A 12,808-nucleotide genomic window follows, 5' to 3' on the forward strand; every position below is an offset into this window, starting at 1 on the left:
ACAGGAGCACACCCTGCCATTCTCAAGGCACAAACACCATTCAGTAATTTTGTCTGCAAAACATTCAATTCACATAAAGTTTTTGAAGTCAGACACCTTTTCTTCACGAGTTGTATACAGAGATAGGTACTTCAACCCTTTTTGGCTTGTGTTTTGAAGGTTTTTGCTTTGAGAAAAATTGTGAGTATTTCTGAAGGTAATCATTATGAATTCTTTACATTGGGTAATCTGCTTCTTTTTAAGTAACTAGTTGTTAGCAGAAAAGTAACTGAAGAGCTTTTTAACCTGGAAGAACGTGACAAGTTGTGGTTTCTAAATGATGCTCAGAAACATAACATAGCAGCTTGCAAACGTTTGAGGGGAAGGACATGCTTATCATGTGCACCACTGAAAAATTTTACATTTTTAGACTCCAAAGTAAGAGTTAAAGAGAAGAAGCTGCAGTGACATTTTAATGGTCGCAAAAATGATGCTGCTCAATTTGTAGCAAGATTACTTACTAGATGAATGGAATGTTCTACGGTTTGAAAAAGATGATCCAGCTTTAGATTACAAAGGTATTGACATTTACTGGCATACGCACATCTCAAAAAGAGACTGGAGTTACAGTATCCATATGTTTTCACACTTGTTAAGGCTTCTTCTACAGTTGCCCATGGAAATACATAGAGAGAAGATATTCATTTCAATGCACACATTAGGGGAAGTCAGGGCAACAGTGACCAAAAAGTTTTTAAACAGTGTTTTGACTGAGGGTTGCTTTGGGACAGTACACCCATTTTGGCCATTGTCTCACAACTCATTAGGTATAGACAGCAAACATGTGCAAATTATACTGTTTATAAGGAAGATGTAAAAGAAAATGCATGAATGAGAAGAAAGCAAAAGAACAACAAAACGAAAGACATTTTGAACAAGAGATTAAAAGATGAATTTATTCCTGAGTTTCCCAGAACATTTTCGTGCTTCCTCCTTTCATTGATCAATTGAAGTATTTCTTCTGTTACCCATGGTTTCTTTGTACCTTTTTTTTTTACCATTGTTTTTCTTTCCAGCTTCTGTTATTGCCTTTTTCAGAGATGTCCATTCCCCTTCAACTGTACTGCCTACTGGACTTTTCTTTATTGCTGTATCTACAGCCTTAGATAACTTCAAGCTTATCTCAACATTCCTTATTATTTCTGTATCTCACTTCTTTTTGTTTCTTCCCGACTAATCTCTTAAACTTCAGCCTACTCTTCATCAGTACTACATTGTAATCTGAGTCGATATCTGCTCCTGGGCACACTTTACAATCCAGAATCTGATGATGATGCCCAACTCATAGAATGTTATCCTTTTGTTGATTATTCAATCTTTTTCTCATGATCACTTCCACTTTGGCAGTCCCCTCCTGGAGATCCAAATGGGGGACTATTGGAATCTTTTGCCAGTGGAGAGATCATTGTGACACACTTTTTCCATTACATGCTGTATGTCCTGTGGATGCACATTATGTGTCTTTAATGCAGTGGTTTCCATTGCCTTCTGCATTCTCATGCCGTAAATCATTGTTGATTCTTCCTCCTTTAGGGGCAGTTTCCCACCCCAAGGGCAAGCGAGTGCCTTGAACCTCTGTCTGCTCCTCAGCCCTCTTTGACAAGGCTATTGGCAGAATGAGGGTGACTTCTTATGCCAGAAGTCATCGGCCACCAGTGCTGTCTTAATGACATGGAATGGTCTGACGGCAGATGTAAGAGCTTTGTGTCCAACAGATACAATTGGGAACCAGTAGTGTCACATTTATTTAATATATAGTTGAAACATGGCATGCAAATGTGCTTGATTCCCATGCAAAAACATACTTCAAGTGGATAAAAGACAATTATACAGCCTTCATTTAATTATTAAACATGGTAATTACTGATCATAACTCCCCCCAGGGGATCCACAACTCTTTTGTGGATACGTGCGTAGCGAGCACGGGACCCCGAGCTGATGTGGCCTTCCTTCCTTTCCGGGCTGCATACCTTCCCTTTCCGCATCCTTCCCCATCCCCCATCTTCGCCCCCCCCCCCTCACCTCTGGCTCTTTCCTTCCCTTTCTCCCCCTCTGGGGGTATGGTTTGTGCCTACGTCTGGAGACGGACGCTTGTAAATGTACCACATTCTTCGCCTTCCTTGCTTGTAAGTCTTCATCCTTCCTTTGTCCTTCTCTTTTCCTTACCTCTTCTCTCTACCCTTTTCTCCGCTGCGGCGTTTGAGACCTCTCTTCTTTCCTTTCCCTTTCTCTTTCTTCCTCCCTGTGCATGTCTGAAGGCTGACCCACGCACTTCCATGCGTAGCCGGTGACGGGGTAACGCGTAATTCCCCGCCCCGGGTAGACAGGTAGGACACGTACGTACCCCCTGGTAACGGCCAGGCCCAGGGAGGGGTGATTACCCGAGCTGATACCTTCCGAAAGTGCCGATTGGTCCCTCCGTCCGTTTGTCGGGAGGTGTGACCTGAGGTGTGAACAATCACCTAAGGCGGGAGTGCCCTCAGAGAGGGCCCCCACAAGGGAGGAGCGAGCCATCGGAGACGCTGGTAATCATGGGGGATTCTTCCGCAATGGTTTCCTCACCTTCCACTATGTCTGCTCACAAACGTAAGTTCACTGAGTCTCAGCCACAGTCAGTTCTTCCATCGTTGCCACAGTTCCTTGTTGTTTCTCGGTCTGACGAAGGTCACGACTTCTCCACGGTCAACCCTTTCATTATTCAGAAAGGTGTCGACGCAATTGCAGGTCCAGTAAAGTCTTGTTCCCGATTACGGAATGGCACCCTGTTGTTAGAAACAGTCAGTGCCCTCCAGGCCCAAAAATTGCTGCGTACCTCACTACTACACACTTTCCCTGTCCGGGTGGAACCGCACCGTACCTTAAATTCCTCACGTGGAGTCGTTTATACACGCTCCCTCGATGGACTGTTTGACGAAGAAATTCAGCACACCTGTCTGACCAGGGCGTAACGGCTGTTCATAGAGTTATGAAAAGGGTTGACACGAACATCATTCCAACCCGCACTGTCTTCTTGACATTTGACAAAGTTCAACTCCCATCGAAAATCAAAGCAGGCTATGAGATAATTTCCGTTCGCCCTTACGTCCCAAACCCTACGCGTTGCTATCTGTGTCAGCGGTTCAATCACACCAGCCAGTCCTGTTTCAATCCGGCCAAATGTGTTACGTGTGGCAGGGATGCCCATGAGGGTGCTTGTCCACCTCCATCCCCTCGCTGCATCAACTGTATGGGTGACCACGCTGCTTCCTCTCGAGATTGTCCCGTTTTTAAGGACGAAAAGCTCATCCAGGAAATTAGAGTAAAGGAAAAGGTGTCGACCTTTGCTGCTCGAAAATTATTCGCCAGTCGACAGCCCACCGTGCCTCAGAAAGGAAAATACAGCACTGTACTTGCTTCTCCTCGGCCAACAAAGGAGGCGGCCACGCAGACTTGCGACCTCACCTTTAGTGCCACGGTCGTCAGATCGGCCAGCGCAAAGATCGCACGTTCAACCTCACCATTTTCACCTGCCCACTTTCTGGCTCACCCTTCGTCGAGTTCTGCTAAATCTCGAGCCCAAAAGTCAGACACCAAGACTTCGAAAAAAGAGCATACTCGTGAAGAGTTTTTACGTACGGCAACTTCCCAACCATCGGTTCCTCCTTCCTCTAAACATCATACTTCCAAGAAGGCTACAAAGAAACCCAGTTCCTCTCCTTCTCCGCCAAGGCGTGTCCCATCTACAGCACCACCTGGTGGAAATCGCCCTCAGCCGTCTTCTGTGTCGCCGAGGCGCACTGCTGGCGGCCGATCAACCGGCCGGTCGCTGGTGGCAGGAGCTGCTCCTGACCAACCTATGGATCAGGATCTGCCTTCGGCTGAATGCCATTCCATGCTGTCGGTCGCAAGCTCAGAGCAGTCGTTGAGTTGACAGTGACCTTGGTCACATTCCTCCATTTTCTGTTCACCCTATGTCCATTATCCACTGGAATATCCGCGGTATTCGAGCCAATCGGGATGAATTGTCGATCCTCTTACAATCCTACTCGCCGGTCATCTTCTGTCTTCAGGAAACAAAGCTGCGTCCCCATGACCGCTTTGTTCTCCCTCATTTTCAGTCCGTCCGATATGATCTCCCCTCTGTTGAAGGCACTCCAGCACATGGAGGACTCATGATTCTTCTCCATGAAACTCTCCATTATCACCCAATCCATTTAAACACTTCCTTCCAAGCTGTCGCCGTCCGTCTTTCCCTTTCCGGATACACGTTCTCTCTTTGTACTGTATACATTCCATCGTCCACACCAATGGCACGAGCTGATCTCCTTCATCTTCTTGGTCAGCTTCCACCCCCATATTTGCTGGTTGGGGACTTCAATGCCCACCACCCGCTTTGGGGATCTCCACATCCTTGTCCACATGGCTCACTATTGCTAGACGTCTTCCACCAAGCAGATCTAGTTTGCCTCAACACTGGGGTCCCTACATTTTTGTCTGCCTCCACGACAAATTTCTCTCATTTGGACCTTTCGGTCGGTACTGTTCCGCTAGCTCGGCGCTTCGAATGGTTCGCCCTTGATGATACACACTCGAGTGACCGCTTTCCATGTGTCCTTAGACTGCAGCCTCAACTGCCCTACATGCGCCCGCGACGCTGGAAGTTTGCCCAAGCCGATTGGACACTTTTTTCGTCTCTAGCGACATTCGATGACCGTCACTTTCCCAGCGTCGACGATGAGGTCACACATATTACCGACGTTATTCTTACAGCTGCGGAACATTCAATACCACGCACCTCCGAATTGCCCCGGCACCCCCCAGTTCCTTGGTGGAACGAGGCATGCCGTGATGCACTACGTGAGCGGCGACGTGCTCTCCGCGTTTTCCGCCACCATCCTACTTTGGCCAACTGTATCCGCTATAAGTAGCTCCAAGCGCGATGCCGTTGTGTCATCCGCGATAGCAAGAAGGCAAGCTGGAAATTCTTTATTAGCTCATTTAACACCTTCACTCCCTCCTCGGAAGTTTGGAGTCGGCTTCGACGGTTCTCAGGCGCGCCTAGTTTCTCCCCGGTCTCTGGGCTCACTGTCGCGCATGACACATTAGTGGACCCCGTCGCAATTTCTAACTCGTTGGGTCAGCACTTTGCTGAGATTTCGAGCTCTTCAAATTACCCGCCAGCGTTTCTCCCGAAGAAACGTGCAGCGGAAGTGCGACCTCTTGCTTTCTCCTCTCAAAATCGCGAAAGCTACAATACTGTTTTCTCCTTGCGGAAACTCCAACATGCACTCTCTTCTTCTCGCTCCTCCGCCCCAGGACCGGATGGTATCCACGTCCAAATGTTGCTGCATTTATCAACCCATAGTCTGCATTACTTCCTTCGCCTTTATAATCGAATTTGGACCGACAGTACTTTTCCCAGACGATGGCGGGAAGCTATCGTCGTTCCTGTTCCGAAACCTGGAAAGGACAAACATCTCCCCTCTAGCTATCGCCCCATTTCTCTCACGAGTAGTGTCTGTAAGGTTTTGGAGCGTACGGTGAATTACCGTTTAGCGTGGTGGCTGGAATCCCGCAGTCTTTTAACACCTGCCCAATGCGGATTCCGAAAGCATCGTTCTGCAGTTGACCATCTTGTTGCTCTCTCCACTTATATCGTGAACAATTTTCTCTGGACACGCCAAACAGTAGCAATATTTTTTGATTTGGAGAGAGCATACGATACCTGTTGGAGGACAGGCATCCTCCGCACACTGTTCTCTTGGGGCTTTCGAGGTCGGCTGCCCCTTTTTCTTCGCGAATTTATGGCAGAGCGCACATTTAGGGTGCGGGAGAACACTACTCTCTCCCGTACTTTCTCCCAAGAAAACGGGGTACCCCAGGACTCCGTGCTGAGTGTTGTACTGTTTGCCATTGCCATCAATCCAATTATGGATTGTCTCCTTCCTGATGTCTCGGGCTCCCTCTTTGTGGACGATATTGCGATCTACTACAGCTCTCAACGGACCAGCCTTCTTGAACGACGTCTTCAAGGATGTCTCGATCGCCTCCACTCTTGGAGCATCGAAACCGGCTTCCGTTTTTCTCCCAGTAAGACCGTTTGTGTTAATGTTTGGCGACGTAAGGAGTTTCTTCCGCCCTCCTTACATCTAGGTCCTGTCAACCTTCCGTTTTCCAACGTTGCTAAATTCTTGGGTCTTATGTTTGACAGAAAACTGTGCTGGTCCTCCCACGTTTCCTATCTTTCGGCTCGCTGTCTGCGATCCCTTAACACCATCCGTGTCCTGAATGGTACCTCCTGGGGAGCGGACCGAGTGGTCCTTCTCCGCCTCTATCGCGCCTTAGTGCGCTCAAAATTGGACTATGGAAGCATAGTCTACTCCTCTGCTCGGCCGTCTATTCTTCGGCGTCTCGACTCTATCCACCACCGTGGATTACGTTTAGTGTCTGGAGCTTTTTACACCAGCCCTGTGGAAAGCCTTTATGCTGAGACTGCCGAACCTCCGCTGTCCAATCGGCGAGCAGTCCTTCTGAGTCGTTATGCTAGCCATCTGTCTTCCATGCCTGCTAATCCAGCCCATGACCTTTTTTTCGACGCCTCCTTTGATGTAGGGTATGCAGGCCGCCCCTCCTCCCTACTACCACCGGGAGTCTGCTTCCGTCAACTACTCCATTCTCTTTCATTCCGCTTTCCTAAAACCTTCTTGACAACTTGGGGTACAGCACCGCCTTGGCTCTGTCCCCGGATCTGCGTGCTCCGTGACCTTTGTCGATTTCCCAAGGATGGTACCCCTTCACTTGTTTATCGTCGGGCATTTGCTGCTCTATGTGCACAAATGACGGACGCCACATTTATTTACACCGACGGCTCGAAAACATCGTTAGGTGTAGGGAGTGCCTATATTGTTGGCGACACCCCAAATCTATTTCGGCTTCCCGACCAGTGTTCGGTTTATACTGCGGAGCTTTACGCTGTTCTCCAGGCTGTCCACTACATCCGCCGCCATCAGCGGATACAGTACGTTATCTGCTCAGATTCTCTCAGCTCTCTCCTCAGTCTCCACGCTCTTTATCCTGTGCACCCTCTGGTCCACCGGATTCAGGACTGTCTGCGTTTGCTCCACCTGTGGGGCGTCTCGGTGGCGTTCCTCTGGCTCCCGGGACACGTTGGTATCTGTGGAAATGAGGCGGCCGATATTGCAGCCAAGGCTGCAGTCTCACTTCCTCGGCCAGCTATTCAATCGCTTCCCTTCGCCGATCTACGGAACGTTTTATGTCGTCGTGTTGTTCATTTATGGGACACGCATTGGTCGACACTTACCCATAATAAATTGCGGGACGTGAAAGCTCTTCCTTGTGCTTGGACCTCTTCCTCCCGAATGCGTCGTCGGGAGAAGGTAATTTTAACTAGACTCCGGATAGGGCACTGTCTTTTTAGCCATCGACATCTTTTAAGCGGCGATCCTCCCCCACTATGTCCCCACTGCTCTCAGCTGTGGACGGTAAGACACCTTTTAATTGAGTGCCCCTATTTTAATCCGTTACGCTCCCGTCTACAGCTATCGCCTGATATATCGTCGATTTTAGCAGATGACACGCGCTCCGCCGACCGCGTTCTCAAGTTTATTAGTGCCAGTGAAACGACGTCAGTCATTTGAAACTTTTTTTGGGGACAACCAACCCCTTTCTGTAGTGGATTTTTAAGGCTTCCTTCTGTTTTTAGTTTCTCCAATTTTATGACTTTCATTCTCATTGCTGCTGGTTTTAAATTTCGGTTTTTTACTGTTTCCTAAGTCACGGACCGGGCGCTAATGACCATAGAAATTTTGCGCCCCAAAACCAAAACAAACAAACTGATCATAACTGTTTCTTTTACACCCGTAAATGCTAATTATTATCTAGAACAATTCATTATCCTTATACTAGATTACATCTATTGAGAACTGTTACTTTATTGCTACATTATTTTTGAACTGTCAGTAAATTATGTAATACTATTTTGGTTTGTTGTACTGTCCTCCCCAAGATACAAATGTTTTATTAATTGTTATATAAAGCATTTTGTCGTTATTCGGATATATCACGGTAGTTTTGAGCTTCCATCCAAAAAATCTTGCTCAACTCGACAGCACAGGAGAGTGGGTGATTGAAAGATACTGAAGATGAGTGGAGAGCAGAGCCTGTCCTACCCTGCCTAGATGATCGAATAATTGTGTAGGTAAATATCTCTCTCTCTCTCACTCTCTCTCTCTCTCTCTCTCTCTCTCTCTCTCTCTCTCTCTCTCTCTCTGTGTGTGTGTGTGTGTGTGTGTGTGTGTGTGTGTGTGTGTGTGTGTGTGGGTTTTGTAGTTTTCTTGAGAAAATTTTCTTTTGTATTTGTTATTTATGTATTGCCGTACATAACAAATTGCTGTAATTACCTCTTGGATTTCACACGTGAAATAATTTCAGGTTACATTGATTTGAGCAAGCGACGTGTATCTCCAGAAGATGTTGAGAAATGTACTGAACGTTTCTCTAAGGCAAAAGCTGTGAATTCAATTCTTCGGCATGTCGCAGAGCTGTTGCAGTACGAAACAGATGAACAACTTGAAGAGCTGTATCAAAAGACTGCATGGCACTTTGAGGATAAACTGAAGAAGAAAGCATCTGCTTATGACTTCTTCAAACAAGCAGTACTGTGAGTAGCTTTTTGCTTAGTTTTTGGTTAATGTAGTATTGTATTTTATCTATATCTTACTCATGGATCTAACAACAAAAACAATCAATTTTTGACAAAATAATTTGTGTAGATAAAAAATCTACTCGCCCATACGGTGGCAGAACACACACACATAAAAGAGAGTTGCATTTAGGCAAGCTTTTGTAGCCAGTGGCTCCTCCTTCAGGCAGAAGGGTTGAAGGGGAAGGTAGAGGGGTGAAGGAAAAGGACTGGAAAGGTCTAGGAAAAAGGGGGGGGGGTTTGGGATCCCTTCAACTCTCCTGCCTGAAGAAGGAGCCATTACGTCCGAAAGCTTGCGTTATTGCATTCCTTGTTTATGTGTATGTTCTGCTGCTGCTTGGTGAGTAGATTTTTTTTTCATCTATACAATTAAATTGCTCATGAATCTACATCTTCCCCATACAAATTAGTGAAATGTGTTCTAGATATAACACAGTGCGATATTGAGAATTAAATGATTGTAGAGATAAAGAAGACCATATTACACACCAAAAGCTACTGTTTTAAGTGAAGTTTACCTGACAGCTTTTACACCATTGTTTTGTATTGAGTTTAAGAGGCTACCGATCAAGGTATGGAAATGACTTGTTGCTTAATTGTAGTGATCAATCAGTATGCCCTTTCTGTATGGAGCATCATATAGATCCCATTATACATAGTGTTTCTGTCCCACACAATACACTTCATGAGATTGTTGGGAGGACTGAGTACAGAAGTTTACATTTTCAGTTAATGTGGTACCAATGTGCAGTAGTAACCACTGGTGTTGTAACATCTTTAATGTTGTTCTGTCAATCCACAGTTGCTATTACAGGGTGTATACGGCCCGGGAGATCCAGAAAAAACCCGGGAATTTTTCATTGTTTTAGTTTTCTATTAAATTTTTGTAATTTTGACTGGTAAGAACCAATACTCTAACAAAGGATATTACTGTATCCCACTACTACAGAATAATACTTCAACAATAAAACATAAACGAGAGTAAAAAACGAAAATAACTTAAATTGCAAAGGAAATGTGCCGTATACGACGACGACACACAGTGCTCATGTAGGCATCTGCTAACAGAAAATTGTGTCAAAGGCTTTAGGAAGACTATGTAATGCTTCATAACAACAAATTGCCTCCTATGAGTGTAAAGTCACTACTTTAGATTTGTTTTAGCATTTAAGAGTGGGCTCATGCGCATCCGCAGTTGAGTCGCTTTTGGATAGTACTCGTAGATTCTCCCACTTCTGGCTACAGGCATGTGGCTGTTGGCTGCGCAAGCAGTCGCAGCAAGCAGCTAGATGCTTCCGGAAAAAGGGGGCACCAAATTCATATTCTGGAGGAAAACAAACTTGTTTCACAAAGCGCCTAGCATCCAGCGCACATTGGTCTAGATTGTTCATATGATTTTGAAACGCATCACTGTTGGTTTGTTTATGGAAAAAGTTCAAGGCAATCGTAAAATGCGTTTTAGACAGGTACGTGCCGAGTAAAACTGTGAGGGACGGGAAAAACCCACCGTGGTACAACAACAAAGTTAGGAAACTACTGCGAAAGCAAAGAGAGCTTCACTCCCAAGTTTAAACGCAGCCAAAACCTCTCAGACAAACAGAAGCTAAGCGATGTCAAAGTTAGCGTAAGGAGGGCTATGCGAGAAGCGTTCAGTGAATTCGAAAGTAAAATTCTATGTACAGACTTGACAGAAAATCCTAGGAAGTTCTGGTCTTACGTTAAATCAGTAAGTGGCTCGAAACAGCATATCCAGACACTCCGGGATGATGATGGCATTGAAACAGAGGATGACACGCGTAAAGCTGAAATACTAAACACCTTTTTCCAAAGCTGTTTCACAGAGGAAGACCGCACTGCAGTTCCTTCTCTAAATCCTCGCACAAACGAAAAAATGGCTGACATCGAAATAAATGTCCAAGGAATAGAAAAGCAACTGGAATCACTCAACAGAGGAAAGTCCACTGGACCTGACGGGATACCAATTCGATTCTACACAGAGTACGCGAAAGAACTTGCCCCCCTTCTAACAGCCGTGTACCGCAAGTCTCTAGAGGAACGGAGGGTTCCAAATGATTGGAAAAGAGCACAGGTAGTCCCAGTCTTCAAGAAGGGTCGTCGAGCAGATGCGCGAAACTATAGACCTATATCTCTGACATCGATCTGTTGTAGAATTTTAGAACATGTTTTTTGCTCGAGTATCATGTCGTTTTTGGAAACCCAGAATCTACAATGTAGGAATCAACATGGATTCCGGAAACAGCGATCGTGTGAGACCCAACTCGCGTTATTTGTTCATGAGACCCAGAAAATATTAGATACAGGCTCCCAGGTAGATGCTATTTTTCTTGACTTCCGGAAGGCGTTCGATACAGTTCCGCACTGTCGCCTGATAAACAAAGTAAGAGCCTACGGAATATCAGACCAGCTGTGTGGCTGGATTGAAGATTTTTTAGCAAACAGAACACAGCATGTTGTTATCAATGGAGAGACGTCTACAGACGTTAAGGTAACCTCTGGCGTGCCACAGGGAAGTGTTATGGGACCATTGCTTTTCACAATATATATAAATGACCTAGTAGATAGTGTCGGAAGTTCCATGCGGCTTTTCGCGGATGATGCTGTAGTATACAGAGAAGTTGCAGCATTAGAAAATTGTAGCGAAATGCAGGAAGATCTGCAGCGGATTGGCACTTGGTGCAGGGAGTGGCAACTGTCCCTTAACATAGACAAATGTAATGTATTGCGAATACATAGAAAGAAGGATCCTTTATTGTATGATTATATGATAGCGGAACAAACACTGGTAGCAGTTACTTCTGTAAAATATCTGGGAGTATGCGTGCGGAACGATTTGAAGTGGAATGATCATATAAAATTAATTGTTGGTAAGGCGGGTACCAGGTTGAGAGTCATTGGGAGAGTGCTTAGAAAATGTAGTCCAGCAACAAAGGAGGTGGCTTACAAAACACTCGTTCGACCTATACTTGAGTATTGCTCATCAGTGTGGGATCCGTACCAGATCGGGTTGACGGAGGAGATAGAGAAGATCCAAAGAAGAGCGGCGCGTTTCGTCACAGGGTTATTTGGTAACCGTGATAGCGTTACGGAGATGTTTAATAAACTCAAGTGGCAGACTCTGCAAGAGAGGCGCTCTGCATCGCGGTGTAGCTTGCTCGCCAGGTTTCGAGAGGGTGCGTTTCTGGATGAGGTATCGAGTATATTGCTTCCCCCTACTTATACCTCCCGAGGAGATCACGAATGTAAAATTAGAGAGATTAGAGCGCGCACGGAGGCTTTCAGACAGTCGTTCTTCCCGCGAACCATACGCGACTGGAACAGGAAAGGGAGGTAATGACAGTGGCACGTAAAGTGCCCTCCGCCACACACCGTTGGGTGGCTTGCGGAGTATGAATGTAGATGTAGATGTAGAAGTTGATTTCTGAATGACTCATAAGTTGATTTTGGAATGCGTGCATAGTGTACGTGATGTCACTGTCAGAAGAATACTCGTCACATCTAGAAATAAACTTTCCGCAGACAAAAGGGGACAGGGCTATACGAGCTGAGCAGAGTTAAGCCGAGCAGATGAATGCCAATCGCTGTCTGATTATGTGGTTGATTGGGTTTGCGAATGATCAGTGTTGTAATTATTAGCGAAATCCGTAGATTCAGACTACCAGAATGGAAATAAACGACTAACAGGAATAACAGGTGAGAAAGATTACGTATTATCTTCTCAGTGTATCTAAGAAGAAGAAATTTTGACAGAAAATTTTAGGCCAGATCACTACACTAGATAGGCCCACTTGTACAGTCCCTGATTAGCAGCCACTTAAGTTCTATTCTGGAAGTAACGCGGAAAATGTGTTGTACAAACATGTAACAGTGCCTAACTGGAGAATAATTGCGGGATAACTAAACCTGTGATTCTGGCAGGGTTAGTGAATTTAATCGGTGAACAAATTTTGACAATGGCAGGAATAGCTACAGAATTGGTGAAGATAAGATTGTTTGTTAGAACGAGGAAGGGGAAGAAATGGGGACATCACACAAATTATAGAAGAGTAA

The 12,808-nt window shown here is 45.6% G+C and overlaps 1 protein-coding gene across 2 annotated transcripts in view; it reads left to right on the forward strand.

The window, feature by feature from the left end:
* The window catches only part of LOC126194714 (eukaryotic translation initiation factor 2 subunit 1), a 30,271-nt gene that overhangs the window by 10,619 nt on the left and 6,844 nt on the right, over positions 1 to 12,808 (forward strand). For both annotated transcript variants that reach the window (XM_049932957.1, XM_049932958.1), the window contains exon 3: positions 8,470 to 8,698. In XM_049932957.1, the coding sequence (XP_049788914.1) occupies positions 8,470 to 8,698 (229 nt within the window). The remainder of the gene's footprint in view (positions 1 to 8,469; positions 8,699 to 12,808) is intronic.

The sequence above is a fragment of the Schistocerca nitens genome, chromosome 7, assembly GCF_023898315.1.
Source record: "Schistocerca nitens isolate TAMUIC-IGC-003100 chromosome 7, iqSchNite1.1, whole genome shotgun sequence".
NCBI lineage: Eukaryota > Metazoa > Arthropoda > Insecta > Orthoptera > Acrididae > Schistocerca > Schistocerca nitens.